This window comes from Branchiostoma belcheri, unplaced genomic scaffold (assembly GCF_001625305.1).
Source record: "Branchiostoma belcheri isolate BF01 breed outbred unplaced genomic scaffold, Haploidv18h27 scaffold2, whole genome shotgun sequence".
Taxonomy (NCBI): Eukaryota; Metazoa; Chordata; class Leptocardii; order Amphioxiformes; family Branchiostomatidae; genus Branchiostoma; species Branchiostoma belcheri.
In genome coordinates, this window is record NW_017803490.1 from 1,174,919 (window position 1) to 1,202,082 (window position 27,164).

A 27,164-nucleotide genomic window follows, 5' to 3' on the forward strand; every position below is an offset into this window, starting at 1 on the left:
TCTCTTCCCACTATCATTGTGTCTAGATCTGTTTCATAGAAAATGTGATTTTAGAAATCTGGTTATTTACAAGATTTAATATTTCATGTAACCATTTTGATTGATCTCAAAATTTCAGAAGAATTGATCTTAATTTAAAAAGAACTGTTGTGGCCAATCTTTTTAGAAAGGCAACACAACATAGTTGAAACCATATATACATGTAGAATATGTATTGTGTATGCATGAAAAGATTGTGATCCCGTTCAATTGAGTTATTGCTAAATTAACAGAAAATTTCACAGAATCAATAATTATTGAAAGAACTGCTCCCGCGATTTTATATTAATTTTATAGTGTCCTTGGCATTTAAGTTTTAGATTGTTGCCAATTTTGGACAACGCAAAGACATTTGGCTATCTGTCAATTTGTGAAAACACAGTGTACTATACTACATGTACGTCCTATGTAACACAGCCCAACTGTTAAACAGTATCATATCTAGCATAGCCACTATTGGCAAAGTTTAAATGTAAAATGTAGTATAAGTAATAGGATTAACACCCATCAGGGTTTGTTAAAATAGCTGTGTGCAGTGGGGAATATTGGTCACTGACTCTGTTATCAGTATAGCTGGTATAACCGCCCTTTGGCGTAACACACCAGCTTCGCAGGTACGCGGCGCGGTGGCAGCTAGCTATATCACACCCAACAACTTGTTATACTCAATTTTTGAACATTTAATTGCAGGAGTTGTTTAAAGCTTTTTAGTGATGATGCCCCAACTGTGCTTGGTGGCAACGAGTTCCTGTCTACGATAGTTCTGGGGAAATACGAGTTTTTGAATACCTCAATTCCTGGTTGATAACTCTGATATTTGAAGGCATGACTGTTTCTTGTTCTTTTCTGGGCTGGTATCAGATACTTCAGTTTATCAGTCATTTTGTACATCATGCACAGTCTGGACATTCTTGGTCTGTAGCTTCCAGTGACCCCCACTGTAGGTTTCTTTTCATGTTGCTTAACTGAAAACTTCTTTGTTGTTCTAGGCTGCAGCATGAAGACCTTACTGCTGTTGGTGACTGTTACCACCTTCTGTCTGACAAGAATAGAAGCCGATCTGTCGCCTGGCAGTCCTAACGTCTGCTTGGTCCATGACACGTGAGTAGCAACTTTCGCCATCTTTCATCCTTGTGAAACGATCATCTTAAGATTAAGAAATGAAGATACCGTAGTACGATTGACATTCTTGGTTTAAAAAGACTTGAGTATTGGAGAATACAAATTGTGATCCAAAGATTTTTGTCCAATACATGTAAGGCCATGTTGATTTGATTATATGGATGACATCCTCCGGGAGCCCCAAAACCGCGTGCAAATAAAAAAAAAAGTTTTGCAAAAAAAAAAAAAGTTCTTTTCATTATGAAATCTACGTGGTCATGAGGGTTGAGCAAATGGCACAGAATATGGTTTGGCGAATAATCTAGTCTTCAAGTTCATTTCTTTACAATTTCGTCTTTTTTCGTTTGATTTTGGCATTCTACGACATTGGTATAGTTTTTATCAATTTTTTTTGTAACTTATGGTATATTTTTGCTCATTTTGCAACTGTTTTGTACGATTTACAGTATGGTTGAAAACTTTTTTTTTTTTTGGAAACGGCCGAAAATTCATGCGCGCGCGGATGTCATCCATATAATCAAATCAACATGGCCTTACTTAAAAGTTAAAGGTAAAGGTAGTCCCATAGCCTTTTTGAGGCTATAGAGACAGTAGATAAATGTGTGTACACTGTGTCTAGGGCACATAGGGCACGTAGGGTCAGAAAAATAACAAAATCTTTGCTGTAGTACTCTTTTGTTTAATATTTTGAAGTTAGCTCCCATTTCAAATTCAATCTTAGAAGAGGAGCCGTAAGATTTTATATGGTGCACCCAAAAATTTTTTGTGCACCCAATTTTTTAGGTTGGGTGCTAGTCCCAAAAATGAATTTCGAGCCCTGCCATAAGGGCATGTTTAATGTCTAATACCAGGAATGTCAGGAATCGTACATGTAACTACTCAGTCTAGTGACCAACCTAACCACTTGGTCTTTTGTATTATGCATTGCCATGTAGTATGAGCTTTCTGTAAACTATTTTGTTGAAGTACAGAGAATTTGAATCTTTCTGTGCCCCCTCCCCACCTTCTTATTTTTCTACACAGGGTGCTGGTGAGCAGACGTGTCTCTGCAACCAAACCGTATGAACAAGTCTACTACACCTCCTGTACAGACATTATCAACCTCTTCCGATGTACACGCAGAAGGTTTGTCATTAATTTCATTTATTCATTTGCACAAATGAAACGTTTCCGTAGAGCGTAATCGGCCGTTTTGATTCTATGTAAAGCGTAGACGGACCGCTCAATGTAGAGCATAATTGGCACATTTTGTGTAGAGCGTATTCGCCGATTTAGTCCCACTTAATGCGTTGTAGCCAATTGGAATTTAACGTAAAGCGTAATCAAGAGTCTTCCTAATTTAGCGTAGAGCGTTGTCGGGATCCCCCCCCCCCATGCAGGCCCCCATTAATCAACAAATATGCAAAACAAAGGAAAAAAAACAGTGTGCATGAGGAGGAAAGAAGCCTGCAAGGCTTGTACAACGTCCTCCTCCTTGAAATTTAGGAAATATTAATCATAAAACTAACATAATAAATAAACTAAAGAATAACTTGAGTTATTAATTAATCATAGAAAGTTTATTGCAAATACTTGCACGAGGGCTAATTGCAGTTAAAAACAACATAGAAAGAAAATACAGTGGTATGTGAGACTATATCTACTTCTAACATTATACTATATGCTACAACATGACATGACACTACATATTCACGGCCGACAATGTAACTTCAAGATTAAATAGAGGTCAAAAAAATATCTACAATGCAGTTTCTTGCTTGGTGTCTTTAAAATGGTTCAACCAAAAACTGAGTCGGGGTCAGCAATACTTATATTCCATTACATGAGCTCTCAACACAAAATATTTAAGTATAGTATAGTGATTTTTATTTTTAGAAACTGTTCACAATAAGATCTAAAGTGAGGCACATACATTTACATTTAGTGCAATAACTTGCAAGGCTTGGTTTACTTTGGCTACAAAATGTATGTTCAAAAGTATCAACAGAAAGAAAACATCACTTCCATTCAAAAGCTACATAGATACACATCCTTTGAGTGTGACTAAATCACTTGTTGACTTTCCTTCTTTGCAAAGCCTGATTATCCAAACTGAAGTGGTATAATGAATGCCGCATGAGGTCAACAGTACTTTTATCCACTCAACAAACAATGCCCCATTTCTAGTACCTTACCTGTCATTATTTAGGCCGATACACTGTATTTTCTCCACTAGTTAATCTGTATATATTGGCTGGTCTCTTTTTTAATAACAGTAGTGTGCAGTTCTATACAACTGTTACTCTTTAGATGTATTCAAAAGCAGAACAAAACTCCAAATCAAACAGAAGGCCACTTGACCATTTCCTGCGTACGCATAAAAAGCAGCTTAGATCTCCGAGCTTATCCCTAGACGACTGCACCTTTACAATCCAGGCTTGCCGTGCTAAGATCCCTACGGTATACAAGGTGGCGTAATTTTGTTGCGTTCAGACGAGGGTTTTCCAGACGATTGTGCGATGGCGTAGACCGTGCTGGCAGTTCGGGTTGACTGGTGCTATACAAAGCAAGCTCTTATGGCGCCTGAAAACATGGTGTCTCTACTAAGCCTACAGACCAACTCATAACTGGACTCTATACTCTACTTTCTAAGCATTTCATACATTTCTGTTTGTATCGTATGTAGAGCACTAATCAGAAAGTTACCCTTTGTTGGACAAAAAGGAAGACATGAAAAGATGCAATCACGCAATTCTTTAAAAAGTTGCTACAATCGTGTAAATATTGGAAACCAAAAAGTGCCGACTTTTTTCATGTTTGAAAGGAGTAGTATATTTTCAACTGCAAGAGTTAAGCATTAATCTTCAGAAATAAAAGCAATTTTATTAAGTTCATCAGTGACCAAAGGTTCACTGTTGCCTACTTAAGGCCCGAAAGTGTGACATCACCCTATAGCGGATGTTATTGTTAAGCTAAGAGCAGGGTAGGTATTGTTTTCCAACGACTTCTATTGTAGGTGGGTTTTCAGACAGGAGACACAGACATGCAGTTATGCATTCTTACAAAGCAATCCTACAAAAGCACATGTATACATTCTCACAGGAGAGCCCCACCATAGCACAATAACTGCTGTAGGTACTAGTGTTCAGGGCTTGAAATTCATTTTTGGGAATAGGTGCACCGGTGCACCCAACCTAAAGCATTAGGTGCACAAATTTTTTTTGGGTGCACCATATGAAACAAAACCTAATTACAGATCTTACTGCTCCTCTTTTGAGCTTGAATGTGAAATGGGAGCTAACTTCAAAATTTTAAACAAGTACTTCAACAAAGATTTGATTATTTTCTGACACTTAGATGCCAAGAATATCCTGAATACTGTTGATATGTGCAAAAATACCTACAAAAAAATTGGGTGCACCATTGCACCCACAGAAAAAAATTGGGCGCACAGCTCCAAATTTGGGTGCACTAAGGTGCACATGCACCCAGTATTTTGAGCCCTGTGTTGTTATGAAATCATAGAAGGGAGACATATACATGTACATGTATAGGCTTGCTGCCAGGAAAAAGAGGAATAGAAGAACACAGTGTTTGTATTTTCAGCAGTGATTGGGTTAAATGCCGCAGGAAATATTGGTGTTGTGGGTCTTGTTTTGTTGTCGGTAAAGTTAGAACACGACATTGCTGGCCGAAACGCTAGAATTGCAGACAAAAGGTTGGGTGTTTGGTACCGGTTCTGTCTGAATTGTAGACCACAATCGCCGGAGTATGCAAGGTGACATACCAGTGTAGCCAGTGCATCTGAAGCATTTACTGCACTTTTTTGCTTTGTCACTGTTTGTGAGAGCAAAGGAGGTTAGGCCACACCAATTCAATTTGTTGGTTCTCAGATTCGCCTCTTCATTTTTTTTTTTAAAGATGCTGGTTCTGAATCGAAATTGGAAAAGAGTGAAATTTTTTTCTCATTGCCCAAATATCGTCAGTAGGGTCACGCCAATTTAATTTGTTGGTTCTCGGATTCGCCTCTTCATTTTTTTCCGATTTGCAAAAAAAAAATATATGCTGGTTCTGAATCAACTAAAAAATGCACATATTTTGCCCACAACAGTTGAAGAAAGTCCTTTTCTTCCCAGTTGTTACAGTTTTTCCATCCATCAATGCAGTGGTTTGATTAAAAGTTCAAAATTCATTGTTTAGATTTTAACCCAGCCTTTTGTATTGACTTCATGGCTCCTATTGTAGCACTTGGGGCTATAATAGGATGCCTAGACTTGGGGGTTTTTTTTGCCCTGTTGCTTCATATTTTTTCTGAAAAACTCCGAGAACCAACAAATTAAATTGATGTGGCCTTGTATGGAGTATAACCTCCTTGGTAAAAGGCACACTAATATATTCATGAGAAAATTCTTTTTAATTTAAAAACAAAGAATTCAAAATCTGACAATTTTTGCATATAACTAGTGAAAAGATTACTAGAGACAGACCAATATTCATAAGAAGAAAGCAATAAATGTTCTAATTCAAAAACGAAGAATTCAAAGCTGCCAATTTTTGCATGATATATATTATAACTAGAGAAGATTGTAAAAAAATAATTTTTTCTTCTCTGCCATGATTGCCAACGAAAAGAACCTGTGAAAATAATAATAATGTTTTTGCTGTATTTTTCCAGGACCATGTACAGAGTACAGTATGAGTCCAAATGGATATCCCAGGTGCAGGCTGTATACAGGTGCTGTGCAGGCTATGTTGAAGTAGGCAGTTACTGTCAAGGTGAGTCAAGGAGACTGCAACAGATAATGCCTGAGAGCCAGGCTATGAGAAGGCTTTTATGCCATAAGTCAAAATTGTAATTTCCAAAATATTGGACTTACCCAAAGAGTAAAGAGACTCTTTTTTACACAACCAAGTCTTTTATACAGCCAATGTTTCCGTGACCGTCTGTCACCTTCCTCAGGGCAATTCTGACTGATTCACATTGCACTGCAGCACAGGTGTCACTGCTAAAATACATTCCCAATTGTCGAAAACATCGGCTGAATAAAAGACTTGGTTGTGTAAAAAGAGTCTCTTTACTCAGTGTCTTACCAACCTAATGAAACTATTCACGGATGGACTTACCCAAATTTTTGACTGTACAACTTCAGTCTCAGTGAAGAAACGAGCATTTACACAATTACACTTGGGTAACTCCAATTCTTTGTGTTGGAAATTACTCTTTAAACTTAAGGCAAAATGATTTCTACCAACACAGATAAACTTTTATTATAAGATAATAGCTTCTTATATTTCTATATTTGCCATAGACTCTAATTGTGAATTCTAGTAATATTCTACTAATATTATGAACAGCCAAACCAATAAATGAAGAAATAAATGGTAATATTCTCAATGACTGTCTCTCAGTAAGTCATATTCAAACCCATCAAACAATGCATATTTTGAGTACCTTTGGGAACTGAAAAATAATTTCTCTCATATTTTCTCCCCCAGCTGTATGCCAGCCACAGTGTGTCCATGGGATCTGCCAGTCACCGAACCAGTGTTCCTGCGAGGCTGGGTGGAGGGGGGACACTTGCAGTAGTGGTACGTATTATAGGTCTTCAGTAAACCCCTGGTTAGGCCTCAGTCCCCAGAAACAGTTCTGGAAATACATTTATCTGCATACTTGCACTGGTGCAGGTAACATTGAAAATTAGCTGTACTAGGCAAATTTTACCTGCACTACTCAGAATTTAGGAAGTATGGATCACACTAAAACTGTTCAGAAATCATTCAGTGGTGGTGGTAACAGTCAATGAAAATAAAAGTCCATGTACACCTACATTTGTATATAAACCCAGTACATGGATTTGGTGCAGGTAGATATCAGAATTAGTTGCACAGTTCCAATTTAACTATACTAAGATGCATTTGCAGGTGGTATTTCAAGCCCTGAGAAAACATGCAAAAACAGAAAATGTATCCACCCCTGAGCCATTGCCAAAAAAAAAAACATACAAACAAAAAAATTGGGTGACCCACTATTTTCGGGAGTTGGGTCTATCTGTAAATACTTTGATGTATTTTTTATATGTGTTTGTGTGATGTTAAGTGTTTGTAAACTTTGGGCCGTCATCCCTGAAATAAACAATAAATAGATAAATAAGAAATTTTTATTATTTTCCATCCTTTGTCACCAAAAATATCCAAACTATTTCACTTGTTTTCAGGCCTACTGTGTATTTAACATGTCACAGTTTTGAAAAGCCCAAAACTAAATTACAAAAATTGTCCTATCATTGACTCAGATTAAAATTCCTTGCTACACACAGTGAGAACATCGTAAATCCAGCTTATTTCATTTATAATTATTATACAGGTAAGTCTTTGTTGTTGTCCTGACTAGGTTCTTTTTCTACCGAGTTCTGTAACTTGTCAGTCTGTCCTTGTGTTGATGCGCCAAGGCAGTTACAGGATTAAAGAGATTATAGGATTACTTAATCACCACAGATCAAGCTCAATTCAAACTTGACAAGAAACAGTATGTTTGTGTCATCAGCAAAGATGCCTACACCTAGTGCTGTGTACCTAAACCCACATTCAGGTTCAGGTCCGGATTCAAGTCCAGAGGTTTACATTGTAGGTTCAGTTCTGGACTTGTAAGTCTGAACCTAAACCCATGCATGGCATATACAAAATTGCATGTCGGCAACCTTGCAATGTTGTTTGGGCAAAACTGTGGCCACGTAACATGGAGGCCGACACTTGACGATGCCCGATGGCAATGTTTTCTTCATTTTTCAGCACAGATTTTGCAATCTATGGAAGGTTTTAGTTGGTTTGGAAAGAAAAGGGGTATGCGACATGTTTTTTTTAAAAACATGTTCAAAACAAGTTCAAAATCGGTTCTTGACTTTTAGGTTTTTTTTTACTTGAACCTAAACATTTTTACATGTCCAGAACCAGTCCAGCAAACTGGTACACAACACTACCCACACCTCTTTGAGCCATACTTTTGCCCCTTATCCTTTGACAACCATATTCCACGTTTTCGTAGCTTTAGGAGATTTCCTTTTCTCTTCAAGATGTTGCTGTGAATCTTCAATGGGGTTAAGACAAATTTGAGTAATGACGTTGAAAATTATAGGGTTTTCTCTGTGATGTCTGAAAATTGTCTAGAAGAAAGACAGATCAAAGACTTTCATGCTGAATAGTAACATGTCATTTCTTGGGCTATTTATAGTGTAATAAGGACATATTGTACACTGAATTCTAGTAATAGTATAGCATTTTAAAAAGTTTTACATTGTGTAGCATTATGCAATATTGTAAAGTGTTAGGAAGATTTGGAAATGATAGAAATTAAAGCACTGTCTTTGAAGTTTTCAAGTCATGATGTTGTACAACTTTGTAGTATTTCAAAAATTTTTGACAAGCATTTTTTTTCCTTGTTATTTCCGAAAACAATCATGAAAGCATGTTTTTGAGTTGTCATTTTTGTTTAACGAAAGACTGTAATTGCCCCACACTTTCCCAATCTTTGGCTTCCTAAGCCGTCTTCAAATAGGCATTATTAGACAAAAATTTTCAAAAATTTGACAAGCATTTTTCCTTGTTATGCGAGAACAATCATGAAAGCATGTTTTTCATTTGTTGTGTTTTTGTTTAACGAAAGACAATAATTGTCCCACCACTTTCCCAATCTTTGGGTTCCTAAGCCTTCTTCAAAAAGGCATGCTTAGACAAAAATTTTCAAAAAATTGACAAGCATTTTTCCTTGTTATGCTATAAAACAATCATGAAAGCGTGTTTTTCATTTGTTGTTTTTTGTTTAACGAAAGACTGTAATTGCCCCACCGCTTTCCCAATCTTTGGGTTCCTAATCCATCTTCAAAAAGGCATGCTTAGACAAAAATTTTCAAAAATTTGACAAGCACTTTTCCTTGTTATGCGAGAACAATCATGAAAGCATGTTTTTCATTAGTTGTGTTTTTGTTTAACGAAAGGCTGTAATTGCCCCACCACTTTTCCAATCTTTGGGTTCCTAAGCCGTCTCCAAAAAAGGCGTGCTTAGACAAAAAATTTTCAAAAATTTGACAAGCATTTTTCCTTGTTATGCCAGAATAATCATGAAAGCGTGTTTTTCATTTTGTTGTTTTTGTTTAACGAAAGACTGTAATTGCCCCACCACTTTCCCAATCTTTGGGTTCCTAAACTGTCTTCAAAAAGGGCGTGCTTAGACAAAAATTTTCAAAAATTTGACAAGCATTTTCCTTGTTGTTTCCAAGAACAATCACAAAAGCATGTTTTTCATTTCTTGTTTTTTTTTTAACGAAAGACTGTAATTGCCCCACCACTTTCCCAATCTGTGGGTTCCTAAGCCATCTTCAAAAAGGCGTGCTTAGACAAAAAATTTTCAAAAATTTGACAAGCATTTTTCCTTCTTATGTGAGAACAATCACGAAAGCAGGTTTTTGATTTTTCGTTTTTTTTTAACGAAAGACTGTAATTGCCCCACCGCTTTCCCAATCTTTGGGTTCCTAAGCCATCTCCAAAAAAGGCGTGCTTAGACAAAAATTTTCAAAAATTTGACAAGCATTTTTCCTTGTTATGCGAAAACAATCATAAAAGCGTGTTTTTCATTTGTTGTGTTTTTGTTTAACGAAAGACAATAATTGCCCCCACCACTTCCCCAATCTCTGGGTTCCTAAGCCATCTTCAAAAAGGCGTGCTTAGACAAAAATTTTCAAAAATTTGACAAGCATTTTTCCTTGTTATGCTATAGAACAATCATAAAAGCATGTTTTTTTTATTTGTTGTTATTTGTTTAACGAAAGACAATAATTGTCCCACCACTTTCCCAATCTTTTGGGTTCCTAAGCCGTCTCCAAAAAAGGCGTGCTTAGACAAAATTTCCAAAATTTGACAAGCATTTTTCCTTGTTATGCGAAAACAATCATAAAAGCGTGTTTTTCATTTGTTGTGTTTTTGTTTAACGAAAGACAATAATTGCCCCCACCACTTCCCCAATCTCTGGGTTCCTAAGCCATCTTCAAAAAGGCGTGCTTAGACAAAAATTTTCAAAAATTTGACAAGCATTTTTCCTTGTTATGCGTCAGAACAATCACGAAAGCGTGTTTTTCATTTGTTGTGTTTTTGTTTAACGAAAGACAATAATTGCCCCCACCACTTCCCCAATCTCTGGGTTCCTAAGCCGTCTCCAAAAAGGCGTGCTTAGACAAAATTTTTCCAAAATTTGACAAGCATTTTTCCTTCTTATGTGAGAACAATCACGAAAGCATGTTTTTGATTTTTCGTTTTTGTTTAACGAAAGACTGTAATTGCCCCACCGCTTTCCCAATCTTTGGGTTCCTAAGCCATCTTCAAAAAGGCGTGCTTAGACGGCAAAACCCGCGATGGCGTCACTGGTTCACCCTGGCTTTCAAGTTGGTAATCCGGCTGGAATAAATGAGGTCATTCGGGATTATGCTAAGAGACACCTGTGCGATTTGACATTTGGACATCACCTGGGGCCATCCTAGGCCACAGCAAGTAAATTTTACGGATGACATCCTCAGCAGACTCCAAATCTAATGCGAGCGGGCGAAAAAAAGCAAGGTGGGCCCAAAAAAAACAAGGTTTCTACATTTTAAAATTTGACTCAATCATTGTACAAATGGTTTTGATTCAGTGGCAACACCACATATACACAGCCAACATTACATATCACTGCATCAAAGTAAGAAACAAAACATTAAATCAGGGCATTTTCTTGTCTCCTCTCTTTATAATTATCTGCCATCCACGTTCCGGCATGGCAACAGACATCTTTGCCCATTTTCGGTATGTTGACCACTGTCAGAAGGCAACAAAATTTCTTTCTTTTTTTTTCAAAATCAGGAGAAAATTAATGCGCGAGCTGATGTCATCCATACAAATTACTTGCTGTGGCCTTACCCATTCACACACCTCTTCAGCTCCAAGACCCCCTCTCCAATCTGAAGGCTGTGTTGATTTCTATTGACTGTACCTGTCTCTAATTTGCTGAACTTAATCCTATAGCTTCAACAGTAGGATGACCCTTGGCATGTTTTCGTGTCGGCTAGTGATCTGTGGTTTTCTATACGGGGATAGAGACTCAGGAGTTAACAATCACATACTTAGGACTGAACCAAATATGGTATAATTGCAGTTGGGTGCTGATGTTGGTGGCACAGCAAGCTTCAGAGATTAAAAGGCATCCAATGCGATTTCAGGGCAGCAAAACTTGAAATATTCTGAATAAGGCAATCTTTGTGATTAGCACTTTTGAATCAGTATTTCATACTTTGGGCTTTTAAAACTGCAGAAACAAGCCCCAAGATGAGTCTTTTATTTTCTGGGAGGTACCGTAAAAATCAGCCCATGGCCCTTCCAGTAACCATTTTCTGTCAGAACGTTGGAAATTTTTGCTCCATGAAGGTCAATATACATTTGGGACAGTGTGGTTTCAACTCAGTATGTAGATATGTAAGCTAGAATGTTGACCTTGAAAAATTGAGTTTCCAAACCCTAAAATCTGCACTGGAGTGTCTATAAATTAATGGCTTCCCAAGATTTACGGATACTTTGGTGAAAAGATGGTGGAAAGGTGTCTATGCCAGTGTCCTTGGGTGGTGGTCTAAATGGAAGGGTTTGGTTGCAGGGCTGTGACAATTGCTTACACCTGAGTTAGCAATGTGCACAACTACTTCTGATAATGATAGAGCTTTTAATTTCTCAAGTGTGAAGATTGTGTGAGATGTAAGTTATTTATTCAACAGCAAGTTGGTTTTACATGTAACATCTGACATTTTGGTGAATAGTTTCATGAGGTTGGTAAAGTCACTGAGTAAAGAGATTCTTTTTACACAACCAAGTGTTTTATTCAGCCAACATTTCGGTGACCGTCTGTCACCTTCCTCGGGGCAATTCTGACTGGTTCAGTTCAGAAGAAAGTGACAAGCAGTCACCAAAACATCAGATGAAAACCTACTTGTTGTTGAATCAAGAACCTTGTTGAGTAAAAAGAGACTCTTTTTACAGAACCAAGACTTTTATTTAGCTGACGTTTCGGTGACTGTCTGTCACCTTCCTCAGGGCAATTCTGACTGGTTCACATTGCACTGCAGCATCATGCATATGTGTAGATGTGTAAATGTTGTATGTTTTGGAATGCATCTACAGCAGCGACACCTGTGCTGCAGTGCAATGTGAACCAGTCAGAATTGCCCCGAGGAAGGTGACAGACAGTCACCAAAACGGCTGTGAATAAAACACTTGGTTTTTTAAAAAGAGTCTCTTTACTCAGTGTCTTACCAACCTGATGAAACTATTCACGGAAGAATCTTAAGCTTGTTGCTGAAATTATTCACAAAAGTGTAGGGATTGTAGGTTACCTTTGTTACAAGATAAAAGAGTAAAGGGAAATGTTTTAAGTAACCTAATTTTTTTCTTCTCTCTCCAGCCTGTGACAACTCGCACTACGGCCCCCACTGTCTGCAGCAGTGCCTGTGTTTTAACAACGCTACATGTAACCCTGTGGATGGTTCATGTGCCTGTCTACCTGGGTACGTACAGCTTGTTTGTTTGTTTGTTTGTTTATTTGTTTCTCTTTCTCTTCAGTGTCATACCACTGCTTTACACTAAATTACAGTGGGGCCCTGGAAAACATTCATGTTGTTGGTGTGTATCTGGTATAACAAACAAGGATATTAATGTATTTTCTTACACAACCAGTAGTGTTTCTCAGCTGCTTACATTTCGATGCGTGTCAGACATCTTCCTCAGAGCTTCTGACTGGAGTCTTCTGTGCTCTATACAGAGCATAGGTTGTGGTGCCCATGTTCATTTCCGTAGCCCTTGGGCGACACACAGTTGTGCAGGGCACTACAGCAGGGGGTTAGTCCGCTGGTAGTGATGTGTGTTTGACCTTCCCACACTCTTTCTCATATGTGCTGAGTGCTAAGCAGAGAAAGAAGTGTGTACCGTTTTTAAAGTCTTTGGTATGACCTGGCCGGGGTTTGAACTCACGACCTCCCTACCAATTGAGCTATTGCACCGGTTTAAACAATGTACTATGCCCAAATCTGTTGAAATTAATTTCGTATTTATAACAAACTGTTTTCCTCTGCAGACATTACGGAGACCACTGTGAGTTCTTCTGTCCGGCGGGTACGTACGGGGAAAGCTGTCGTCAGACCTGCCAATGTCAGAACGGGGCTACCTGTGATCCTGTCACAGGGGCTTGTAGCTGCAGTGCTGGATTCACTGGGCCATAGTAAGTATTTTCTTACAGTATGAAATAAAGACTAAGCTTTAACTTCCAACACTTAGATTACAGAATTGGGACTTACCCAAATTTTGGGTTGACTCCATCAACTTTGTTCACAGAATGGACCCGTGTACTCAATCTGAAACTAGAAAAGTATCATTTTCAAAGCAAATGCTCAGTTAATTCTTACTCCAATAGTTTCATATATATGGTCAGACAAGAGTATAAATCCCTCCTACTATAAAATGACAACATTATGTAACAAACACCATATACCATGGTGAGAGACGGCAACAAATCAGGTCATTGACAAGGTCAGAGTTCAGTGTTTGGAACAGAAGAAGAAGAAGAAACTGAGCAAAAACAATGTTTTCCTTCGGTAAACATAAATAGATATAAGGGCACTGGCTGGTTACATGAGGGAGCAGCGCCCTTATTCCCCTGTTTAGAAAAACTGACTTATGTACGAATTGTTTTTCATTTTGTAGCTGTGAGCAGCGTTGCAGTCCTGGTTTCCATGGAGACCAGTGTGCGCAGGAGTGTCAGTGTCAAAACGGCGCCACGTGCCACCATATCCACGGGCTGTGCGAATGTCGAGCCGGCTTTACTGTAAGTATAAGTGCCTTCTAGGACACAGGAGTTTTCTTTTTCACAACCAAGATTCCTCACCTAAATGCTGACATTTTGGTGTCTATCAGACACCTTCCTCAGAGCTTCTGACTTGAGTTCTGCTTCTCGCCCCTGTATGTAGCTGATGTAGGTGGCGCTTTTGCAATCCCAAACGTGGCTGGGTTAGGTGAGTAAGTACTTAGGTGAGGAATCTTTGTCATTAAAAGAACTCCTGTATCCTATATTTTACCAACCTTATTAAACTATTTATGGAAGTAGTGCCTTCTGTTTCCATAATCAAGACTTTACTAAACACTGTTTCTTCAGGCTATAAAGAAAATAAAAATTCAAAATAAGAATCTGTTACATGAAATTTCAAAGAATCTTCTCCATACTATCAAAATTAATCTAATATAGCATTTTGGTACCAAATTTTTCTAAGCGAATTAAAAAAGATGAATGTTGGTATAGTTCATCTGTGTTGGTACAAGACTTAGTCATTATGAAATGAAAACTAAACTTTCTTTCCAACACTGGAATGAATTGGGACTTACCCCAAATTTTTGGCTGACTCCTTCAACCTTGTTCATGGAATGGACCCGTCTACTCTTGGAACGTGACGTCAGAGACACGTAACCGTAGTAGCGGGTCATACGTGCCAGATAACTCATGTGTCGCCCAACGTGATCGTAGTAGCAGGTTATACATGCCAGATAACTTGTGTCGCCTCCCGTCTCGGTTCAGGGTAGGTCTGTGAGCTCTTATGTTAATGTTGTATGTTTTCACAGAATGAGGTGTGTGGTGAGCCATGTCCTGAGGGTACGTACGGTATCAACTGTTCCGGTACGTGTAACTGTCACAACGGAGCTGTCTGTAACGTCACTACAGGACAGTGTAGCTGTCCACCTGGATACTCGGGAGAAAGGTAACTTACTGTTGTTACTGTTGGCTAGACAGTTACCTGTATCTTCGCAGGCACGCGGCGCGGCGGCAGCTGGCTACATTACACCGATCGACTTGTTACACCTAGCCCTTGAACTTCTAACTCTAGACATTGTTTAAAGCTATCTAATGACAATGCCCCTACTGTACTTGGTGACAGTGAGTTCCACTCTGCGATAGTTCTAGGAAAGAATGAATTCTTGAACACCTCGATCCTCCATTGATAACTCTGGTACTTGAAGGCATGGCTATTTCTTGTTCTCTTCTGGGCAGGTATTAGGTACTTAGTAGTTGGGACGTCCACCAGTTTATTAGTCATTTTGTACATCATGCATAGTGTGGACAGTTATGTTTTTTGGTAGTGTTTGAATGTATGTTATCTGACACCAGCCCAGAAAAGAACAAGCAACAGTTCTGCCTTCAAATTGTAGAGTTATCAACCAAGAATTGAGATGTTCAAGAACTCATATTTTCCTAGAACTATCGTGGAGTGGAACTCGTTGCCACCAAGTACAGTTGTGGCATCATCACTAGAAAGCTTTAAACAACTCCTGAAATCAACTTTGCAAAGATACCCAAAATTCTGACGGAAAATGGTTACTGGAAGGGCCCTTGGCTGATTTTTAGGGTACCTCCCATAAAATAAAGGACTCATCTTGGGGCTTGTTTCTGCAGTTTTAAATACCCAAAGTATGAAATAAATGATTGAAATGTGCTAATGTGAAGCAGTTTGTGTCAATATCATAAAAATTGCCTTATTCAAAATATTTCCAGTTTTGCTGCTTTGAAATTGAAATGGATGCCTTTAATATTGTGGTTTTCTGTTGTATTCCCCAGATGTGAGAAGGAGTGTGATGTGGGTTTCTATGGCCCTAACTGCCTGAAACAGTGCAGCTGTGAGACCAGTCCCTGTAACCCACGTACCGGGGTCTGCCAGTGTCTGCCTGGGTACAGGGGGAAAAGGTAAGAAATTTTTTTAACTAGAAAGGTAACATTTGCAAAGCAAATGTATTCATTTATGTATAATGTTTACCTTCGTACATGTTCTGCTCTGTTAATTCTTACTCAAACAAATATATGGGCAGACAGGAGTCTAAATCCCTCCTGCTGTAAAATTGCAACATTATGTAACCCTACACTAGTTACCATGGTGACAGACCAGGTCAGAGGTTAGTGTTTGGAGAAGAGGAAGAGGAAACTGAGCAAAAACAATATGTTTGCCATAATCCTTTATTAAGACTTGCTCCCTTGGTTTACAGGTGTCAACATGAGTGTCAGGATGGGTACTATGGACTGAACTGTAGTCACAGGTGCACCTGTCGGAATGGGGGCACCTGTTCACCTTTTGATGGCAGCTGCAGGTGTGTTCTTCATTAAAAGTATCATTTTTCTTTTGACTTATTACGCAACCTGCTGGGCTAATCTTCCAAGGCTCACACACGTACATTTAAAATGACATACATTGTAATTACATGGCACAAAAAGTTAATACAGTAAATACATTAAAATGACACACATTACATCACATCACAAAATCAACAATAAACACACAAATCAACATTTTTTTTAAAGTAGAGGTCTAGGTGACACTGTTTGGATAATAGCTTTCTTGAAGCTGAGTGTCTTAACGTGAGATGGTGTTGTGGTTTATTTTGATTGTACAGAAAATGTGGTCTAGGTCCTTTTGATTAAAAAATACATATTTCACGTCTTTGAAACAGGTGTCCAAGGGGTTTCAAAGGAGAGGACTGTGAAGATGGTGAGTGTTACATCTTAATTTACAGTTGGTGTAAAGTATTTTTCTGTTTTTATTAATTAGAAGTTTAGAATTGTAAAATAAATCAACAAAAAGTCAGAAACTCAATGTTCAAGCCTGCCTAAAAGTTGTTCAGTCTGTGTTTTGTCAGGTGGAATGTATGACATTCAATTACAGAGCCATTGTAGTGTTTTATGTGGTAAATGACATTTACTTTCTACATATACATGTTGTACCAGTCCTCCTGATTTTGCTCCAGTAATGTACACTTTATAGTGTGCCAAATCTTCTTGGCTCTGTCTATAAGAATTCATCTATAGAATGCCTTATATATGTGTTATTTTATGCAGTACATACATGTAACAGTTCTGTTGATTTTGGCACCTGGTTTTCCCTGAGTAATGTTTGAGTTCTCTATACAATAATTAACACTTTATAGTGCGCCAAATCTTCTTGGTTCTGTCTATAAGAACTCAATTATATAGATCCTTGTTATTCTGTGCAGTACATAACAGTAGTGCTGTGTACCGGTTCGCTGGACCGGTTCTGGACTTGTAAAAATGTTTAGGTTCAAGTAAAAAAAAAACCTAAAAGTCAAGAATCGATTCTGGACTTATTACCAGAAAAAAACATGTCACATACCCCTTTTTCTTTTCAAACCACCTAAAACCTTCCATAGATTCCAAAATCTGTGGTGCAAAATGAAGAAAACATTGCCATGTGTCAGCCACCATGTTATGTGGCTAAAGTTTGTCCCAACAACTTTGCAAAGTTGCCAACATGCAATTTTGTATATGCTATGGGTTTAGGTCCAGACTTACGAGTCCGGAACTGAACCTAAACCTCTGGACTTGATTTAGACCTGAACCTATATGTGGATTTACACAGCACTACATGATGTTATGTTGATTTCGGCACCTGATTTTCCTTGGTTAATGTCTGTGTCTCTTGTGCTGCACACAGTTTGTCCCCAGGGTATGTTTGGAGATGGGTGCCGGTACCCGTGTGACTGTGCTAACAGAGCACAGTGTGACCCTGTCTCAGGGGTCTGTAACTGTTCTAGGGGATGGAGAGGGCCTACATGTTCAGAAAGTAAGATTTGGTTTGCTTTGATTTGTTTATGTTACTTACAAAATGGATGCAACATTAAAACTGGGCATCCATAAGTTTATTTCTCGGAATTTGATCATTTCTATGGTTTTCATGTTATGTCTATACATATGAATCATCGTCTTTATTTACCAGGTGTATCTTTTTTGTTCTTTGAATTTATTTAATATTGAATATGTAGTTCTATATTGTCCCTTTTGTTCAAGGTAACAATCATTTTTATCATTATATGATTACTATGGTAATGGCTGTTTTATTACTTTTCTTGTATAATTTTTTTATATGATTGTGTTTGAGTTTATTAGTATAAATAGTATCCACACTTAGCATACATGTACTTGACAGTAGTTATTCTTCCTGTGGCCTGTTCTTTTGCTTTTTAAATGTTTGATTTTTTCTTCTTCTGTGTTTTAGGTTGTGACCATGGCCACTATGGTAAAGACTGTAAGGAGCAGTGTCTGTGTGAGAATGATGCAAGTTGTGACCCTGTGAACGGAGACTGTTACTGTAAGGCTGGCTACATGGGGAGGTTCTGTGATCAAGGTAAATATTCTCAAAAAATATTCTCCTAAGGCCTAGGAAAAAAAATGTTGTGTTTCCTGTTTCTGTCCTGAAAAAATTAGGATCGGTAGATAGAAATTATCTTTTTTTTCTTTCTTAGAAAACCAATTGTACAATGTTTTATTACTCTGGTGTCAGATCATGGAGCTAGAAAAGGTTGATCAGCTCGAAAAATTAAATTATTTATGTCCCTTGCAGAGGACCACCCCCCCCAAAAAAAGGCTAGGGTCGGCTGGTTTTTCTAGGGTCAGTTGGGAAACAGGAAACACAATTTTTTTTCCTAGGCCTAAGTATTCTCGAAATAAAACAACCATATTTGCATTATTTCTAGATAAGAAACAATTAGGGCTGAATTGAAATGGAATATTACCTGTATAAAGGATTTGTTGCTTACATGTAGTGTAGCCAAAATCTCAGGAATATTAACTTGCATTTCTTGTAAATTTTGTAAGCCGGATGTACCTAAATGTTCATCATTTTGGGATAGTTGTGATCTATAATTCTTGTGATTACTTGATGGTTTCGTAACAACTTTTTTACCCTATATTTTCAGAATGTTCCCCAGGGTACTATGGCCTGTACTGCAAACAACAGTGTCTCCACTGTGACAATGGTACTACATGTGACAGGGTGACAGGAGCTTGTTATCGTAAGTACATGTATTTAATAATTTTTAACTTACTATAAAAGAACGCATGCTAAATCTCCCCATAACACTGAGAGTTCCTGAACTGTTTTGGGGGTTATTTTATTACAAATGATAATTTACTTGCAAGGGAACATAGAGATATGAAAGGTTAAAAGAAAATATCTAGTCTATGTATATATGAGTCATCAGAATGGCATGCAGAGCAAGCAACCAATAGGCATGCAGCTTTCCTCTATTCTTCTTGCTGATTGGCTGTTGGGATTTGATTGGGTTAACTCAATTAACACCTGTACAAAACCATGCCATATGTACATAACTGTGATCATTATGGTTCGTGGTGTGGTGAAACCATATTGCTTTTTCTGATGTTTCTTCTTCTTCTCCTCCTCCTTCTCCTCCTGCCATTTTTTAAATGGATTCAGCTTCTTCATTTTAGGGCCCAAGGTCCTGAAATTTGGTATGGAGGTACAGTGGGCAAATACCCCTAGGCGTTTTTTAAATTATTGTGATACAGGCTTTTAGAATGGTTTTATTTGAGTTTTTTGGCTGTATTATAGCAAATGTATTACTGTGTTAGTGTACCGTGATTACCACGTCTGGGCATGAGTCATCACAATGGAATGCAGGGCATCAACCAATAGGCATGCAGCTTTCCTCTATACTTCTTGCTGATTGGCTGTTGGGATTTAACTTGATTAACACAAGCACAGAGCATTTCCACCTGCACAGAGCATTTCTTGCTGATTGGCTGTTGGGATTTAACTTGATTAACACCTGCACAGAGATTTCCATACTGACAGTATGTCTTTATTCAAGTGTTTTGGTAGGTATTTCAAGCTTTTCTGCTCCAGCATTGGAATGCGGGGCATGAACGTTTTTTTATTTATTTTGAAAATCAACAGTTTGCATTATGCAATTAAAAATCCTAACCAATAAAGTAGGAAATAGCTATCCAACTGTTGTTTTAGTTGTATGTTACTTCATATTATAGTTATATCAATGTAAATCATTGTTTTCCCTTGTGTTTCTCATTCTTTCCCTGCCATGACGTCGTAAAATGTGGTGAACCCATCGCTGTATTTGCTCCAAAGCAAATATTGGCCTTTCTAGTTTTTTGGAGGCAGTGGCTAATGAATAGTACCACATTTTTTATACTAAGTAATTATTCTATTTGTCTCTCTACAGCCTCAGTGCTATCAGGAAGAACAGGAGATAAGGTGGAGAGTCTGGACCCTGCTGGTGCGGGGAAGCACATCGCCCTGATCATCGGAGTGGTCATTATGGTCATCCTACTGGTCTTACTCATCATGGTGGTGGTGTGGTACCGGCGCAGACTCCGCGAGGAGAAACAGAAGAGACTCAACGGGCTCCCGTCTGTCGTGTGAGTATTCTTGCGCTGGGAACGTCTAGAAACTAAGGAAACATTCCCAAAACAAAAACATAATGTTTACCTTTGCATATGGTCTGCTCTGTTAATTCTTACTCAAACCCCTCCTGCTACAATGTATAAACTAAATCCCTCCTGCTATAAAATTGCAACAATATGTAACCAAGGAGCTTACACCAGTTACCATGGTGGCAGATGTCTGGTTCAAGTTATTGACATTATTTGTTTGGAGAAGGAGAAGAGGAAACAGAGCAAAAACAATATGTTTTCCTTTGGTAAACATAATGATGCTAAAATCATTCCCTTAACATATTACATTTAGTACAGAAAGTCTTGCTACAAATTTTCATGTATGGTGTATATGTTTGAAACACATCTACACAAGATACATTGCCACTCATAATTTCTTTGCTTGAAATATCAAATTTTGTCCATAAAAGCAGTGACAGATTGCAGTCAGTCCATACATTATGATCCAAGAAAATGTTTCCAAAAAAATTTTATGAGAGGACTAACACTCTTTTTGTCATTCCTTCCTTTCCAGTTACCAAGCTACCACCAGACCAAATGACTACACAAATGCAGGTGAGGACCTGAATGTGCAAAACATGTTTGAAATGTTTTTTAACCATTTTAAACCATGTGTGTTACTAATTATCTATTTTAGCAAAGAGACACATAATCTTTCACATGCCAAACAAGCAGTCAGAACTTAAGGCCACACCAATTTAACTTGTTGGTTCTCCTATTTTTTCAGAAAAAATATGAAGCAACAGGTCTAAGCATCTTATTATAGCCCCAAATGCTACAATAGGAGCCATGAAGTCAACACAAAAGGCTGGGTTAATATTTAAGCAATGAATTTTGAACTTTTAATCAAACCACTGCATTGATAGATGGAAAAACTGTAACAGCTAGGAAGAAAAGGACTTTCCTCAACTGTTATACAAAATATAAGCATTTTTGCATTGACTCAGAACCAGAATCTTTTCTTTTTTTTCAAATCAGAAAAAGAGGAAGAGGCGAATCCGAGAACCAACAAATTAAATTGGTGTGGCCTAAAGTAACATATTGAAGAGTAGTATGATAAAGATAATATTTCATGCTTGTAGATGTGCTAACTAACAACTTCATAACAAACATTTGTCTTCTTTTTTCCACTTGTGTGTTACTCTTTCCCTGGACATCCTGAACCTTCATATCATCTCCGTTTACATGTAAGTGTCAACGTGTGTAGTACAAAATCATAACCACGGTGTCTTGGGTGATTGAGGGTTAAAAATTGTATTGTCTGCAATCATTTTGATTTGGAGGATAATTCTACAAATGGATGTTGATTTTTGAACCTTATAAAGTTGATTTTTATGATTCTAAATCAGGTGATTTCTACAAATATATGTTGATTTTTGAACCTTATAAAGTTGATTTTTTATGATTCTAAATCAGGTGATTTTGGGTATGATCCCAGGGCAGGCATCAAAATTGTTTATAATATAAGTTTGGAACAAAATCCTGAATCATTTCGATCAAAGCTGTGATAAGATATTACTTACCGTAAACATTTTCCAATTTTTACACATCAGATGGTTTGTCTAATTTTCCCAAAACAAAGTTTACAGGCTTGTCACATAGTGTAAAATAAAACATTTCAGTCAACAAAAGTCGCGTACGTAACAACTTCAGAGTTGTCACATTTAGATTACCAAGATGTAGAATTTCTAAGTGTTTGTACTTATTTTTTTACTTACCGGTTCTTACTTTTCTCCTTCAGATGACATTGTCGCGGCGGCCGTTACGGACACGAAATCGCCCCCAGACCTTCCCAACCCGCTGTACCGGAATCAACCAGCTCACGGCGGGCGCCCCGTCCCCACTGCGCCCCCCAACATGACCAACAACGTCCTCTTCACGTCCTTCAAGAACCTGGAGATGGAGAAACTTGGTGCGGTGGGCGGAGCGGAGGAACACGTGTACGCAGAGGCCGACGACTACAAGATAAACAGGGACCCTAACGAGCTAGGTACGCTAACGAACATTATCATATAGCCGGGCGACGTCAACCGATCAGAAAGCTCCATTTCCCATCGGTTATCAGGCCGTAACCTCAAAAGTGGTCGGTGATTAGAATAACTGACCACCTTTTGGACTTCACCACTATACAGCTACGCTCACTCTATGGTTTATTCGGTGGTTATCGCACCTGACCAGGGATTATGTCACCATATACGCCATTATAACCCTTTATTCCACATTATTTAGAGTAGATGTTACACAGCTTGAACTGAAATTATGATAAAATAGATATCACAAAACCCTTCCCGAAACATCGTAACTTCAGCATGGAAGTTATCATTTTTGCTTTTCTACTCTAAATGTAAATGCGTCCACCTGTTGATTTTAACTTAAAGAGTGCCCTCTAGCAATCTTTGTGTGCACTGCAGCAATTCCAGTCATGAAATAACGGAATTTCGAATGTCCTTTTCAGGAGCCTGTGGTGGCAGTGATCCTCGATATGAAGACATGAGGACCAAACTAACAAATAAAGGAAAAGGTAATAAAATGACTTTTATTCTTTAATGTTCTAATTTACGGTTCATATCTCGTCTTTTTACAATATTAGATTGAAGAGTTTTGGAATAATTTTGTAAATTCATATATTAACTTAACATAGTAATACATACATTGTATTGTTGTCCCCTCCCTCTTGTTCTCTTCTGTGTTGATGTGTTCTACGTGTTTGTAGTTCCTGGTAATTCTAAACGTGGTAAAACTCGACACCATGGAAAAACCAAGCACGCTAAGGTTTGCTATAACTGGCCTCCACTTCCGTTTCTGACTTTTTCTTTCTTTCTTTCCTGTCATCTTTTCTGCTACATTCACACATTTGGTTTGTAAACAAATCCACACATTAAATCAGCTCAACAAGTCATCTTACTTGATTAAACTGTGAAGCCTCTACTGGGGAAAAGAGCGCATCATGTTATACATTATGAAGCAAGTTTAAACTGTAATTTCCAACACAAGAAATTGGACCCAAATTTTTGACTGTACAACTCCAGTCTTTGTCAAGGAATGAGCAATGCACCGCTTCCGTGACGTCACGCAGATAGCACACGTGACTCTGTGAGCAGTGGATCATAGGTTACAGAAATTCTATGGTGCCAGAGACAACCTATGATCCACTGCAATCACGGAAGCGGTGGATTGTTCATTCCTTGACAAAGACTGGAGTTGTACAGTCGAAAATTTGGGTGAGTCCAATTTGTTGTGTTGGAAATAGCAGTTTAAACTTGCTTCATAATGATTTCTACCAACACAGATGAACTTTCAAGATATGTTATATACATTGTTCATGTAACCTTTAAGTACCACTACTTTTGTTGGAGAACTTTCTAAAGTAGTAGAATAGAATGGCAGACAGTCACCAAAATGTCGGCTGAATAAACCTCTTGGTTGTGTAAGAAAAGTCTCTTTGTTCAGTGACATACCAAAATGATGAAACTATTCACAGATAGTAGTTCTTCTGGACTTCATAGGATTTTATATGTTGTCCTTTTCAGGAGTTTTCCTACCGCTGAGCACACACAGTGACTCTGATGATGAGAGCTACAGCAGTCCTGAGTCTCCCATCTTACTGGACAACCCTTATGAGAACGACACCTTCGGTTCCGCAGAAAACATTGACGCACACATCTACGATACAATACCACAGAGAGCTCCCTACACCATCCCTCTACCCGATAGAATAGCCTCTAGTTGCTAGATATGCTAGTCTCCAAGCAGATCTTTCAGTGGCCACAAAAGACAGTAAAATATGTTAGGTATTTCCTAAATGCAGATCTTTCAGTGGCCGCAAAAGACAGTATCAAATTGGCCAGGTAGTATCCATTGGCCAGACAGTATCCATGCATTGGCCACCCAACGTTCGGTGGCTAATGGACACTCTTCTGGCCAATGGTTACTGCCTTGCCACCGTATGATCTGCTTGGAGATTAAGATATAAGGCAGTATTATGGAGAAAAACGAGATTAAGCATTTATGTCCTTTGTTGCCAGTTAGAAATACTAGTAGCACTTCGACAGAATGTACTGTGCCTGTGTGAAACTTGGATTTTTCACAGTTCTCTTTGGATGTCTGGTCAACGTTGCATTAAAATTTTGCCTGTTACAGATGTCATCTTTTCTGACACAACATTTCTAAACTATAGGTGGGTTGTCATCCTTAAATATGCCAAGGAACAATGCACAATACATTACAGATTTCACACAGGCGTAGTACATTTTGCTGATGTGCTGTAAGAAATATACCTGTTATGTGATACCCAACTTTTTTAAAACTTCACACCAGTTTAAAGTCTTACATTTCCTTCTGCTGAATCAAACTCAAGAGTTTAAGCTACGTGCTTAAACTGAAAATTCGCTTTTGGCTCATGAAATACTCATCTAACATTTGTCTGGCTCTGTCTATTGTATAAGGAAAAACTAATTTAAGATACTGAAAACTATGAAAGGTGTACATAACATCAGCAGTTTTCATAATTAAAAAGAAAACATAGTTACCTAGAAAAAATACTGAAGTATTGTTTTATATTCTCATTGATAGAGTCACCAATCTTAAAGATTGGAAAATTATGATACTTCAGTAAAGTTAAGAGACAATTTCTCCACTTTTTGTTATGTCTCTGAGTGTACAGTTTTTTCTGAATGTAAATAGATGGATTTGTCTTGTTGCAACGTTCATAAATATCTTCAACAGTTCAGATTTCTTCCGCAGTTTGCAGAAATAACAATTGTCACTCTGCTATACTGGTTTAAAGATTTAAAAAATCAAGTGAGGATGCTCATATTGTACTTGATGCCAACAAGCCCCACCTTTTGATAATTCTTTGAAAAAAAAAACACAAATTCTAACAATTACAATAATCAGCATAAGGCTTGCATAGATCTGTACATTGTTTATATCTCAAAACATAAACAGTTAGACGAAAGTGTACATGTTGCAATATTGTAACCGGTATGTTGCCTGAGGTATGAATTCAGTAACAATTTAAGTCTAGTTTTCTGAAAATTGCCAATAGCTTCTGGCCCAACCACTTGTGGATACAGATACATTTAGTACCGTATAAGTTAAAGCTGTACAGGCATAGCTGAAGTGTAGTACTATACGAAGTGACGTTGTAGTTGAAGTGTCAAACTTTAGAATAGTATTCAAGTTGATATAGACCATGGGAACATAATGGTAAATTTGAAGCAGCAAAACTATAAAATCATGAACAGCAAGAAAAATGTAGAACACACTGTCACAGACTTTTGAACTTCTATGTTCTTGTCAGATTACTAACTATCAATGACTTGTTGCCTTAAAATGTATCATTTTAATCTCAACTTCAACACGTATAGTTCCATGTACAATGTATCATAATTATGTTGTATTACCACTTTGAAACTAGACGAAATTACTTTTTCCATTGTAAATTGAAGTATAGTTTTATAAGCCCTTGTTTCATTTGTAACAATTTAGAGGTAAGAATTTGTCAAAGAGGTTGATTTGTACAAATTTTCGACATTTTCTGACAGTTTTCAAAGACCTACAAAAGTTTCCTACTTTTTGCAAGAGAAAAACTTGACTAGTGCCATACTGAACACAGTAACATCAAAACTTGAAAGTGTTTGTATATAATATTTATTTTGTATATTGAGAAAACCTGGCTAATGTTAAGATGTGTTAAGAACTGATAATGATGTATAAGTATAGTGTGTGCAATCAGTGCCCATCATTGACACAATCTTACAATTTTCTTACAATTTTTGCTTATTAGGCCATGTTGATTTGATTATATGGATGACATCCTCTGGGAACCCCAAAACTGATGCGCACGTGCGAATAAAAAAAAAGTTTGGCAAAAAAAAAGTTGCTTTTATTTTGAAATCTACGTGGTCTTGAAGGTTGGACAAGTGACACAGAGTATGGTTTGGCGAATAATCTAGTCTTCAAATTCATTTCTTTACATTTTCGTCTTTTTTGTTTGATTTCGGCATTCTACAACATTGGTATCGTTTTCGAATGTTTTTTTCTTCAAGTTACGGTATGTATTTGCTCATTTTGCAACTGTTTTGTACGATTTACAGTATGGTTGAAAACTTTTTTTTTTTTTGAAACAGCCGAAAATTCATGCCACGTGGATGTCATCCATATAATCAAATCATCATGGCCTTATTGTCTTTCCAAAATTTGATAGTTTCTTACAAAAGTTGAGTGATTTCTTGTGATGGTCAGTTTAGGTCATGGCAACTTGAAATATTGTAGTGATGCCTTCCAACCATTAAGGAATTGTAGGAGAATTATGACATTTCTTGTGGAAGAATTTGTATGAGTCCATGTAAATACAGTATTGAAGTCTTGTCCATTTGAAAGCACTGAAAGTGTCCTTGTAACATGAAGTATGAAAACTTGTTATGAAAAAGCGTTTCATGTATATTAAATATATCTAGTATATATAACAACATGTAACATGTACTAAAACTATTGCGAGGAGGCACTGTTGATTAAGTCTTGTATAAAATTTGTTGTAAGGTAGACTGTGTAGCTTACTGATATTTTCTCTTTCTGCATAACATGACAAAATAGTTTGTGATGTAACATTAAGTTTCAAGTCTTGTGCAGAAAGATGAAATAGGTTTATAAATCCAACAGAATTAAACTCTGTAAAATAATAAGGTATTTTCCTAAGTGC

General features: G+C 37.6%; 1 protein-coding gene across 1 annotated transcript; it reads left to right on the forward strand.

The window, feature by feature from the left end:
- The first annotated feature begins 1,032 nt into the window (after window positions 1-1,032).
- Window positions 1,033-26,129, forward strand: LOC109468347 (multiple epidermal growth factor-like domains protein 11). Its single transcript, XM_019766596.1, has 19 exons — window positions 1,033-1,140; window positions 2,185-2,286; window positions 5,816-5,916; window positions 6,637-6,729; window positions 12,611-12,713; window positions 13,280-13,423; window positions 13,906-14,026; window positions 14,815-14,951; window positions 15,806-15,931; window positions 16,228-16,329; window positions 16,690-16,727; window positions 17,688-17,816; window positions 18,249-18,377; window positions 18,949-19,044; window positions 20,230-20,425; window positions 20,976-21,016; window positions 22,203-22,451; window positions 22,917-22,982; window positions 23,992-26,129. The coding sequence occupies exons 1-19, from the start codon at window positions 1,037-1,039 to the stop codon at window positions 24,192-24,194; spliced, it is 2,280 nt and encodes a 759-aa protein (XP_019622155.1). The 5' UTR covers window positions 1,033-1,036; the 3' UTR covers window positions 24,195-26,129.
- The last annotated feature ends 1,035 nt before the right edge of the window (window positions 26,130-27,164 follow it).